At 46.9% G+C, this 12077-nt stretch overlaps 1 protein-coding gene across 1 annotated transcript; it reads left to right on the top strand.

Annotated features, from left to right (window-relative positions):
• Positions 1–3561: 3561 nt before the first annotated feature.
• Positions 3562–4257, top strand: LOC138246969 (proline-rich protein HaeIII subfamily 1-like). The gene has a single exon (XM_069201718.1). The coding sequence runs from the start codon at positions 3562–3564 to the stop codon at positions 4255–4257; it is 696 nt and encodes a 231-aa protein (XP_069057819.1).
• The last annotated feature ends 7820 nt before the right edge of the window (positions 4258–12077 follow it).

Raw genomic sequence — 12077 nt, forward strand, 5'->3', positions numbered from 1 at the left:
GCACGTACAGTGCGATATCATCCGCGTACATTGATATCAAGATCGGACGCTGCCGAACCTGCAGCCCCCTATAATTATGATGTTGCCGCAAGTAGGCCGCCAGCAGCTCCATCACCATAGCAAAAAGTAGGGCGGACAAGGGACACCCCTGCCGAGTCCCCCAAGCCACAGGGAAGGGGGCCGAGATACAGCCGTTCAACAGTAACCTTGCAACTGGATCCGCGTACAACAAATGAATCAACTTTATAAAGCAGCCACTCATACCCACCCTACCCAACAACTCAAATAAATAGGGCCATGCTAAGGAATCAAACGCCTTTGTTGCATTAAGGAACACCGCCACCGCTTCATCCTCTGCCGCAAGGCAATCCAGAGCCACAAAAAACATACGCAGATTATGTGCTGTCGACTGCTCCGGCACGAATCCAGATTGATCTGGGAGCACCAAGCGCGACATCAACGGCCTCAGACGCAGCGCCAACAACTTAGCCAGAATCTTAATGATCAATGCCTCTCTCAAGGAGGCAGGAAGAGACCCAGCCTCCAGCGCCTCGGCGTAGACCTCCCACAGGTAAGGGGCCAGAATCTTGGAATACTCCTTGTAAAAGGCAGCGTTTAAGCCGTCCAAGCCAGGGGACTTATCACCAGGCAATCCACTGATTACGGCTTTGATCTCATCCACCGAAAAAGGTTCATCAAAGTAAGCTCTGTGCGCATCTTCAAACCAAAGCAAGCTGATCTCTGAAAAATAAGTGTGAACCGCATCAAGATGCGGCTCAGCGGGGGCCGAGTACAAATCCTGAAAATAGCTCATAAAAACCTTCAGAACACCCTCCGTGCCCACTACCCGCTCACCTCCCTGTCCGTCAATTTCAGTAACGTAGTCACTTGCCCAAGGTTTCCGCAGCATGTTCGCCAGTGTTCCACCCACCCTGTCTCCTTCCCCGTACCGCCAGGCTCTAGCGCAACACCCTAAGAAACAAACTTCCCGCTGGGAGGCCTCCTCGTATCGCGAGACCGCATCGCGTAAGGCTGCCAACATCTCACCAGCCAAATCCTCTCCATTTCCGCTATCTGCAACTCCAGTCCGGCTAACTCACGGCGCAGAGAGCGGAGCACACCATGCTGCTTGGAAAGGCACTCTCCCCGAATAACCACTTTAAAGGCCTCCCACAGCATTCCAGCCGAACTAACCGATCCATAGTTCTCAGCAAAATAATGTAGAATGGCCACACGAATATCCTCGCGAAATGCCTCATCCTCGGGGCCCCTCGTGGCAAGCGGCAAGCAAACGCAGTGCTTGGGATTCCAGGGATCACCAGCTGAAGCTTAACGGGGGAATGATCCGAAAGGGTCCGGGCCAGATGCTCCACTGACTGCGTCCACATCTCGACATCTGTAGTTCCCAACCACTGGTCCAAACGGGACCTGCTATTGTACACATAGTTGACACACGTGCCCTCCCTATGATCACCATGCTTAGCCCTCCATAAATCAATTAAACCACCATCACTCATCAAGGTCATCAGAGCAACAGCAGAAGCGGGTGACGAAGCCTAGCCACACTCTCTCGGTCCCTCTCTGGATCCAAAACCACATTGAAATCTCCCCCCCTATATCACAGCCCTACCCCCCATTGACTCAACCAAGCGCCACACCTCACTAAAAAAACAGGGTCATCCACATTAGGGCCGTAGACCGACACCAGCTGACAAGGTCTATCTAACAGCGTCCCGCTCAACAACACATAACGTCCATTCGGATCCACTATAGCCCGGTGCGTACGCCATTGCAGCCCCTTACGCAACAATATTGCTACCCCTTGAGCATAGCACGAGTACACCGCTCCATGACATTCACCAATCCACCCAGCCTTCAGCCGATTCAACGTGGAGGCCTCCAAATGAGTCTCCTGAAGCATACACACATCAATCTGATGTCGCTGAATATAAGCGGACATAAGACGCACCTTACACTGATCATTTAAACCACGCACATTCCAAGTTAAGCAATTAACCACCATCATTATTTCCCGTCACATCACAGAAACAATTTCATGTGTCCCACCACAAAGTCATCCGCTGCCGCCCACCAGACTCAATCAGCACAGATAGACAGTGATAACAGAGCCAAACATCAGAGAAACAACCAGCCCAAACACAAACCCACCCACGCAGACCCCCCAAATGGGCCAAAGCAGATTCCCCCTCATCTCCCCCCAAAGAGTACAAAAACCCACAACATAGAAGAGCAAAAGGACTCATCCATGGGGGCGCGAGTCGAACCGTCCAGCCCATCCACGACGCAGATCGGCCAGAGAGGACAAAGGGCTAAAGTAACAGATAAACCAACACAGCAGCACTTGAGAAATTACACCAGGCAACGCATCAAGGCACTTTACAAAACCAAGGGCCCAGTGGACTCACTGAACCAAGGCAAGTCAATCAGTGTCACTAAGGTTTGCCCGCTCCGAGCCAGGATCTCCGGGCTCCCCCGTCGCAGCTTTCCGTGGAAGCGTCTTGACAAATTTGGCCGCCAACTTCGATCCATAAAGAAATGCAAAGTGCCCCCATGCTGTATCCGGAGCTTCGCCGGATAAACGAGGGAAAAACAAGCTGCAGTCAGACTTAAAGATCGCTTAATCGGCAGGAACGCCTTGCGCGCCGCCTGCACTCCTGGAGTATAGTCCGGGAAAAATTGCAGCTCCGTATTTTTATAAATCACCGGGCGCCGTTCTCTGGCCAACCGCAACACAGTGTCTCGGTCACGGTAATTCAAGAGACGGAAAATAACCGGACGCGGTGGAGTCCCAGGAGGAGGCCTAGGGCCCAACGATCGGTGAGCCCGCTCAACCACCAGCATGCGAGATTACTCTCCAGGAAACAAGTCAGAAAGCATTCTCTCCATAAAGTCCTCCATCCTGCCCATGTCCGTGGACTCAGGAAGACCAATCAACCTGACGTTATTGCGCCGGGACCTCGCCTCCAAATCTTCATTTTTGTTCCTGATGACTTCCAGGACCCGCTCCATCTGCAGCAAGCGTTCTCTCTCACCCTGCCTCTAATCCTCCATCTCCTAGGCACGCAACTCAAGGTGGTCAAATCGGGCATCATGGTCATCTACCCGGGCCCTAATGCGGTCCATCTGCTCCGTCAGATTATCCAGCTTGGCATCAATTCCCGCCAAGCTGCACTTACGGTCCAAGAACATGGATTTAAAAGAGGTTTTGGGGAGCCCGTCATCCATCTGTGCCTCTCCAGGCAGCGGAACAGGGGGGCCCCCCTTCCGCTTGCCACTGTCAAAGGACAGCTTGGCCTGCCGCTGATCTGCCTTGCCCATATCTGCTCCAATGCAAGCCCAACTAGAGGCACGCCGTAAATCACCAAGCAGCAGACAGTGCACACAAAAGGTGCAAAAAATAAATAAATAATAATATTGGGCCCAGCCGTCGTTTGACTGAGGAGCCCCAGAGCCCGACAGGTCCCCTCAGCCAATAAGCGCACACGGCAAAAGTGGCACCAGGGATCCTCCAGGGAAGTCCCTCTCTTTAGATGGGGCAAGATGCCACTCAGAGGCACCCCCAGTCCGCCACCACCCCCAGGGCGCCCCTCCTTCATCACCTTCAGGCCCACCAGCGGCAGCAGCCAACCAAAGGGGCCTCAGTGCCCTAAGGGGGACCAATATGCACAAAAAAAGATCTCCGCCACCAAGCGCTCCCGACAAGGGCTGACTTCAGGAGGCCCAGGGCAGGCCCGCACGTCCGCTGCACAGGAGGCCCCTCCGCCACCAACTTCGGGGCCTCCTTACTCCAGAAGCCGCGCTGCCCAGACGGCCTCCACCAGCCGATCCGAGCCCATGCAATTCGACCGCCTCTCCGGAGGCGGGATAGGCCCTGCCGTCCCTGGTGCGCCCCTCACAGCAAGGCTGCACCCGGCTGTTGGCCGCCGGAGGCGCAGCACTCCTGGGGGGGCACGGCCCGACAAGGCCGCTGAGGGCCCACCCAGCGGCACTCACCGTGCTCCCCACTCCAGCGGGGGCCAAGAAGTGCCCCACGGGCACCCGCAGCAACACGAGGCCGCCTGCGCGAGCCGGACGTGCCTCTCCCTGCGGGCCCGACGCCAGCTGGGCCCGCCTATGCAATTCGGCCAAGAGGCCCATCCGCAGCCGGAGCCCCGTCACCAACAGGGGCACCGGTCCCAGCCTAGACTCTCCCAGCCGGGGGAAGCGCTATTTACTCCGCTCAGTCAGAATAAATGAGGAAAGGAGCCCCTCGTCCGGCGGAGCCTCACACAATGGCGGCCATCTTGACGGCCGGCTCGCTCCACCCCGCTATTTTGGGGTTATTGATGAGCAGCAACAGGACATGTGTGATGCACTCCATGGTGGCACTAGGCATGTAAGGCTTCCTGCAGGTGAATTGCTCCGTTTATACTCTCTCTTTTTGCCTGCTGAGATGAGGTGGTTGAACCGCCACAGTCACATTGATGGTGTGCAGCCCCATAATTTGTCCAGAAGAAACACAGGGTCCAGCAAACTGTTTGTGTAGCCTTGTGGCTGCAGTAGTCTCTGCTGCCTGGCGGTGCTGGTGGGACTGTGGTGGTCTTTGCTCCATAGGCCTGCATGACTCCAACCACCAAGCCGATGGTGGTCAGACCCCCACCGCCGCCATGAAGTTGCCTGGACTGCCAAACTCGTGATGAGGCACTTAGTGTTAGCTGTGGGTAGGGCTCTATGAGGCAAGTAACAATGGCATTGTCTCATGTCTTCATTAGTGATATATTTTACACCTTCAAACTGTTAGGGCTAAATCCGTGACCCAAACTTTAGCAGGCTGGGTAGATTCTGCAGTCTTCCCTACAATAGATTTGAAAATAAGGAGTCCAAAGTGTGCACAATACAGCAAGACTTCAAATGAAGTGGGTTAAAATTCACAGGGGCAATATTGATATAGTTGATAAATCCATGGTTTGTTTGTTGAACTCGACCCTTTCTAGTGACTTTTTGTGGATCTACATTTAAGAAAGATTTTAAACAAATTAGTGAACTTGGCTTGTACGCCATAGATTTTAGAGGCAGTTCATATAATTAGAATGTGCAAATTGCCTGGAGTTTTAGTTTTCAAAATGTATAAACTATCTTCCTTCACTATTATCTTCTATTTCCTTTCATTTTTCCATGCTGCACCTTACAGGTAGATTGTCAGGTATAAAATATAGCTAAAATTCTGGTGGAAAGGAAATATTAGGCTACAAAAGGGAACTTTTGTGGAGAACGCACAATCTCAGAACATAGAAAACAATACTGTTGAGCCATTTAGACTCTGGTGGGCAGCCAACACTACACAGATCACCTTGTTGCGTAGGCTCTCATTATTCTAATGAGACTACTGGACTTGAGTGGTAGAATCGCCTGTGATGTGGGAGACTGAGCCTTAACCCACTACAGGTGACACCTATCACCCCAATCTGGTTTTTGCTCTGGCTAACTAGCAGTGCCTCATCACTACCCAAGAGCAGGGATGATTGGGCAGACGAGCGCATGACACAATTGATTCCTCAGGGAAATCGTTGTTATTCAGATCTCATCCTTTTCTCTCAATTACATTAGTCTTACATATACAAATGACAAACAGAGGCAGTATATGTTTCAACAAGGTTTTAATGAAGTGACTGCATCTTAGACAATAAAGCATATACTGCAATAACCAGGACGATAAAGCTTGACAGGATTAAAATTGTGACAAGGAGAGTAAAGCATAGAAATAACGCTTCCATGTTGTCACTAGAGTCAAGTAAACTAATTCCTAACTAGGCTATATTAGAGCACAGCATGTTCAGCTCTAGTTCTGCCCTTCAGGCTCCCCTGGGAAGACATCATCCCCCATACTTGATTAAAGGCCTGAAGTCTGCATAAGCAGCTGTAGTGAAGCGTTCAGCAATCACCATACATTCGTGGTCATCTGGCTGGAATCTCCCTCTAACGTATAAGGTCCTTCCTCCTAGTTTAGGTGTTGGTCCGTTAACACTGGGAGGCCTTCCGGTAGCCATGCGCTCTATAAGTTTAATAACATAACATAACAGGGAAGTGTTTTTATAATAAAACAGCTGGTCTTCTGAGAAAATGTCCCTACATAAGGATGTGTGTTTTCTATGAATACCAGAGATAAAACCTTTACCACGTTCATAGACAACCTATCTTACTGCAGCCTTGAAAAAAACACAGAATGATAAAAAAAATTCTTGTTTGAGAACGTAATGCTGGCCTAAGCAAGAACAGCTAGATAGAACTAAAACAAGACTGCAAAAGTGGCTATTGGTAAAATAATAAACAAAGCTGAATAAAATAGGTCTAGGTTAAAGTGCACAGCACAGCCTTAGTGTGCTAGAATAACGTGCATGGAGTTAAAACTAAAATGGCTACACAACACCCTCCCTTTACTGGTTAAAGGTGGTTCAAAGCCTAAATATGTATAGAAGCTACTAAAACTCAACCTAAGATATTTATATATATATATATATATATATATATATATATATATATATATATATATATATAAATGTCAATAATGACAAGTTAAAAGGACACGAGCATATATAAAAGGACAATTTAAAAATGTCACTTGTGGTGTAAAAAAGGCAGAATTTCAAGAGTCAGAGTCATTTTGGAAATTGCCAATAGAATCCGGGACAATTGAAGACAGGAAATCTTCCACTTCAGCAGGTGTTAGAGTTGGAAATACATCGCCAAGAAGGACCAAGGAGCGTTCGTGTTCCATAGCAAGAGCATCAGCCAAGGCAGCAGCATTCCATGGTGTACCCAGTAATGATTTCAGAGCTGCATCCTCCAGGAAGGGCAATTCATAAACAGCTTGCCTCAGCAAACGCACCCTCAACGCACATGTCCAGTAATGAATCCTCAGCCAGAACATCAACATATCAGTGTCCAATAAAAGCAAGCGCTGTGTAGAAAGACAAACTTTCAGTGCATGTTCAAACGAGCACCAGAGGCACCGAAACACGGGCTGCACACAATGCAAAACCAGTCTGAATGACAGAGAACAGTCACACTCCAATTGCTCCAGGAGTGTTGCTCCGAAGTACTGCATCATGCCTTCATGACACAGCTGCGCTTGTGGGAGCGCTTTCATTCATCCTTGTTGCGGTGGGACAGCCATTGCGCAGACAAATTAGCAATAGCAAAATGCCACCTATTATAGCCAAAGTTATTGGAAATCCCCCGAAAATGCTGGAGAATATTGAGTGAATGGCTTATGGTATTAAACCGAATATGGAGAAGGTGTGAACAAAACTAGAACCAACAGCCTTAAAAAAAATTGCGATTCCAGTAGTACTGGATGCATTAAATATTTGTCCCACGAGTTCACCAAAGTGTCTCAGAAAGTTGGTACTTAAAAGGGACTGTATCTCTGCGGTGACCTTGACACCTGGAGTACGTATGTCATACGTGCAGATGTGAGCGCCACATGTTTCTGGAACAATAAAGCCTTGAGTCTGCTCAACATGTCAAAATTCACATTAGAAGTAGCACTATGGGGCTAAATGTCAGCTACCTCTTTCTGTCTAGTCAGAATAAAAAGTACGTTCCCGCAGCATGTAACAATATTAGAAACCGAAACAACGTAAGCTATTCCGGCTCGCATCCCACAACAGTCTTCAATATTGAGGATAACATAGTTGCCATTTGAAAGCACCTGGAACGCAGGTCTAATCAAGTGGACTAAAACTCTCTTCAGATAACTAGCCAAATTCGCTGCAAAGGGTTACATGCCCCGTGCAAGGGAAGCTCTTTGAAAACCATTGAATGGCTGAGAGAAGTCTCGCATTCACTACCGCTAAGAAAGACCTTTTAATGCCACTGAGACATTTGTACAGGAAGGGCAGCTCCCATACCTCATGGATGTAACTATCTCCCAGACTTTAATATCTGCCTACTGGAATGTGTTTTAACCATGACGTGAATTGAAGTGTTGAAATGGGCAGATTAATGACCCCATGTATCAACCATTCAGCAGATGGTATTTCAGCCACAGTAAAAGGGGACTTTTCTAACTTTTTGTTGTTCAACATGACGTAAGTCGCTTCTTTCTTAGCCATTAGTTGTTGTTGTTGCGTTAAGTTAAATGTAGAAAACACCTCCCTTACTCTAACGTGTTGCCAGGGAATGCAACCTGCCTTCAGTGTTTGAACTGTCCAACCCAACTGCATAATGGACCTTAATTGACTTTCTACATGGTGCAAAGAAGGCATATCACGCTGTATTATGTCTATTGCAGAAGAGACAATGTTATTCAGGGTGTATATCCAGTCGGACAGGGTATTAATTCCACTATCTACAACAGCTAATGCCTTCTGTAAGTTTTCCTGGTCTATTTGCCTTAACCAGGCAGCAGCTTCTTGTTGAGAAAGCTTCCAAATTTCGTTCTATACTTCATATAAGAAGCGCTTTCTGCGTTGTTTTCTGGGGCCTAACAGAAAGTCCTGTAAATCAGTGTTATTAGACAGGAGACTGAGGTGTTCTCCAACCGCATCTAGTGATGAACTCTATAACCATTGATGGCATAGTTTCCGTACACTGCATGTTGTTATTATACTCGCAGGTTCGGATGATATATAGCGAGGGTCCAGCCTACTAGTTCTAAAACCCCAGGTGGAGTTTATAAAACGTTTATGACACCCATTGATATCTTTTGGCCACAATAACGACCTGCCAGAATGTGACAGTGAAGCATTAAACATGCCATTCTGGACCCATTCATCAAGCTGATCTTCAGTTGCATTTATATATTTTTGCCATTTAGGAAATTTTGTAGGGGCAGGAATACTAGGCACATTCAATTCCTTAATCTTTGCTAAACCCAAATCCTCATTTGTTGTACAGTTTCATTTAAAAATATCATTTGAACAGGTATTAGGCATTCTCTAAATAAAGCTTCCTTCCCCTGAATTTGCCAATTTCGTGTTCTCCATACACTTTTTAAGTCAATTGACTTCAGCCAAAATTCATAGCCTTCTATAGTCAACCAGGAAACAAAAGAATCCGATTAAATAAGTTTTGTATCTGTCAATAATATGTTTACATTTTCCATTGATGGCAATTTAAAATAATACGACTCAGCATTTTTAACATTGTGCCCAGAAAAATATGCAAACTTTTTAGAATATGTGTTAGAACTCCCCTGTGATGGAGTCGGACAATGTTCCCATTGTGTGTAATTAAAGATAGTCTTTGGGGGACTTGCTCTGTGGCAGAAATGGTGCCCATAATAATTACAGTAAAACATATCACCATAATTCTCTTTATATTGATAAATATCTTCATTTTCAAATACAGTATAATACATGCAATTCAGTCATCAGAGAATCAACTGTTTTCACATCCCAATCATCAGAAACAACTCCGGGTATTATTACATCACTCATTGAAAGTTTAAACACATATGGTATGGAATGACCTCCGTGGGACCGTATATTTCAAATGTTACTTTATCGCAAACAATCCCATCAGGAATTGGTACAGCAGAAATGTTCACAAAAGACAAGTCTCTGCGGACCTTTTGAGAAGAAAAATTGGGTGATAGGACCTCATCCACCAGTTCAACTGTTGATCTTTCAGGAAGAAAATGACCATGTATAAATAAAAAGAATGTTATGACAATCCCAATCCAAAGGAGGAAAGCTAGAACACTCAGAGAAAGCCACAGATAGTTCCATGGGAGAACAAAGTAATTTGTTTTAAGTCAGTTTATCAGTTTACGTGGTCTTGACAGTTCAGATGTAAAAGAGGCGAAGGAGTCCAAAATGGTGTTGTTAATGTCAGCAAAGTATCCAGAAGCAGTTCGTGCAAAAGCTGGAGCCCTGTTTGTAGGTGGAGAACCGGTGGGTGTTTCCCGTGGTGGTTCAGAATAAATTACACCACCTGTCTGTGTTACAGTTGTGCCAAATCAATCAATTATTTCTGTGTTGTTTGTTGAAACAGATGTCAGTGGAACCAATGCAAGATCATTTTCCACCCTCCCCAAGCTCGGAGAGGTTTCAGTGTTGCTGCTCACGACTTGTAGAGGGACTTCTTGACCAGTAGTGAGATGGATTCGGGAACTACTGGTTGCTCCTCTTGGTCTGCTGTGCAGGATCGGCCACATGGTGTAACTTGACATTGTCGATAGATACAAAGCGGTTTTCTTTAGCACCAGCCAACGGTGGTTGAATGACAGTTCTGGTACTGTGTAGTCTCAAGACTGGGACCGGCACACGATAAGGACCAAACTCCTTTTTCACAGCAGCCTTTTCACATACTAGATCCCCAACTTTAGGAATCCAACCTGTAGGTGTTATTGGCACATCCTTAATTCCTGTGGAGGCAGCACTGGCAGAAACGTCATAACAGAACTGTTGTAATTTCTGTAAGATGGTGAAACGTTAATTTATGTCAAAGGTTGTTTCTGCCGGCTCCATGCCAGGGCCATCAATATCAGGAACATACATTGGAGTTCCGAACAGGCACACATATGAAGTACGATCCCCCAGGGACCTTCTAGGCAGATTATTAAGTGCTCTCTGGACTCCATACAGGTGATTAAGCCAACTATGACCCATACCTATGACTCTGGCTGTTAATGACTGCTTTAAATCACAGTTTAGTCACTCCACTACACTATTTCCCTTGGGATGAAATGGAGACGAGTAATGGAGTAGGACCCCTAATGAAGCCATGGCGTCCCTGAATGCCCTTGAGGTAAAAGCAGAGCCCTGGTCCAAGTGGAAAGCCCCAACTGCTTATGTACCGATAAAGACTCGCAAATCTTTTATAACAGTCCAAGCGTCAGCCGAGCATTGTGGCCACACCCATCGCAATCTGGAGCAGGAGTCGACAGCGACTTAAATATATTTGTATGCACTGTTCGGTGTTAGGGGAACCGCAATGGTCCAAATACACACATTGTAATGGTTAGTTGCAAATTAGGAGGGATGTCTGCGGTGCTAGTTTGGCAGTGGAAACCTTAATTTGTTGGCAGATGTCACAGCAAAGGACATACTGCTTGGCCTCTTTGGACATACCTGCCCACCAATAATGTGCTTGCTACAATGATATTGTAGCTGTCACACCAGCATGGGCAGATGCTGCCCCCTCACGCGCTGCTTTAATCAACTCAGATCTTATATCTTTGTTGGGAATACTGTAGATCAAACCCCTACGCCAGGTATCTCCACCGCAGCGTTTAGGCAGCCTCCCATTCGATAGGGATATTTAGCAGGAAATGCTTTTGGGGTGGGGTGTACCTTCAGCGTAGCTTTCACGGCAGCCCGTATGTCATCGTCTGGTTTCGCACCTGAGTGGGTTACTGCAGCAACAGTGGCCGTGGCTACTGCTGACTTTGTGGCTTCATCAGCCAGTGTATTTCCAGCAACGTGTATTCCAACACGCTGGTGTCCAAGTGAATGTACAACATGGACATTTGGTAGCGTTTCCTTCAGATCTGCTTACTTTAATGGTGTTGCCTTTAGAATTTCTGAACCCATTCTGGTGCCAGTAATGCAGGTATTCATTGAAGGACTGGACACAGTAGTATGAATCACAAACAATCAGTGTTAACTGTGCAGGATTCGCATGTTGCAGTGCCATCACCAGAGCCTTTAGCTCTGCTAATTGTGCTGTGCAATTCCCTATGGTTTGCGTGAATGTATGCTGGGGACAAAATGTATTATCCTCCATATAGCCGCTTACAACTGTGCAATCAGCATAATATTGATGTTTTGTACCAATTGCAGGTTGCGCTGAGCCATTGGTGTACATGACTCTTTGATACTGATTGATAGCAGTGTGATTGCTGGAACTGGGTATTCTAGTTCATATTGAAAAAATTATTGAGTTTGTAATTTTGGGTCAAAGATGTAGTCTACGTCAGTGGCTTTCAAAGACGCTGCCCATTGAATCCAACGTGAATGTAATGCTTTAGCGTTTGGAACGTTGGCTTTGGTAACAGCCTCAAGGGCTGGAATTGGGGAAACAACAATAGTGCATTTACCTTGGGCTAGTGGTCTTTCTTTAATGACAAAAAG

This window comes from Pleurodeles waltl, chromosome 7, assembly GCF_031143425.1.
Source record: "Pleurodeles waltl isolate 20211129_DDA chromosome 7, aPleWal1.hap1.20221129, whole genome shotgun sequence".
Lineage (NCBI taxonomy): Eukaryota > Metazoa > Chordata > Amphibia > Caudata > Salamandridae > Pleurodeles > Pleurodeles waltl.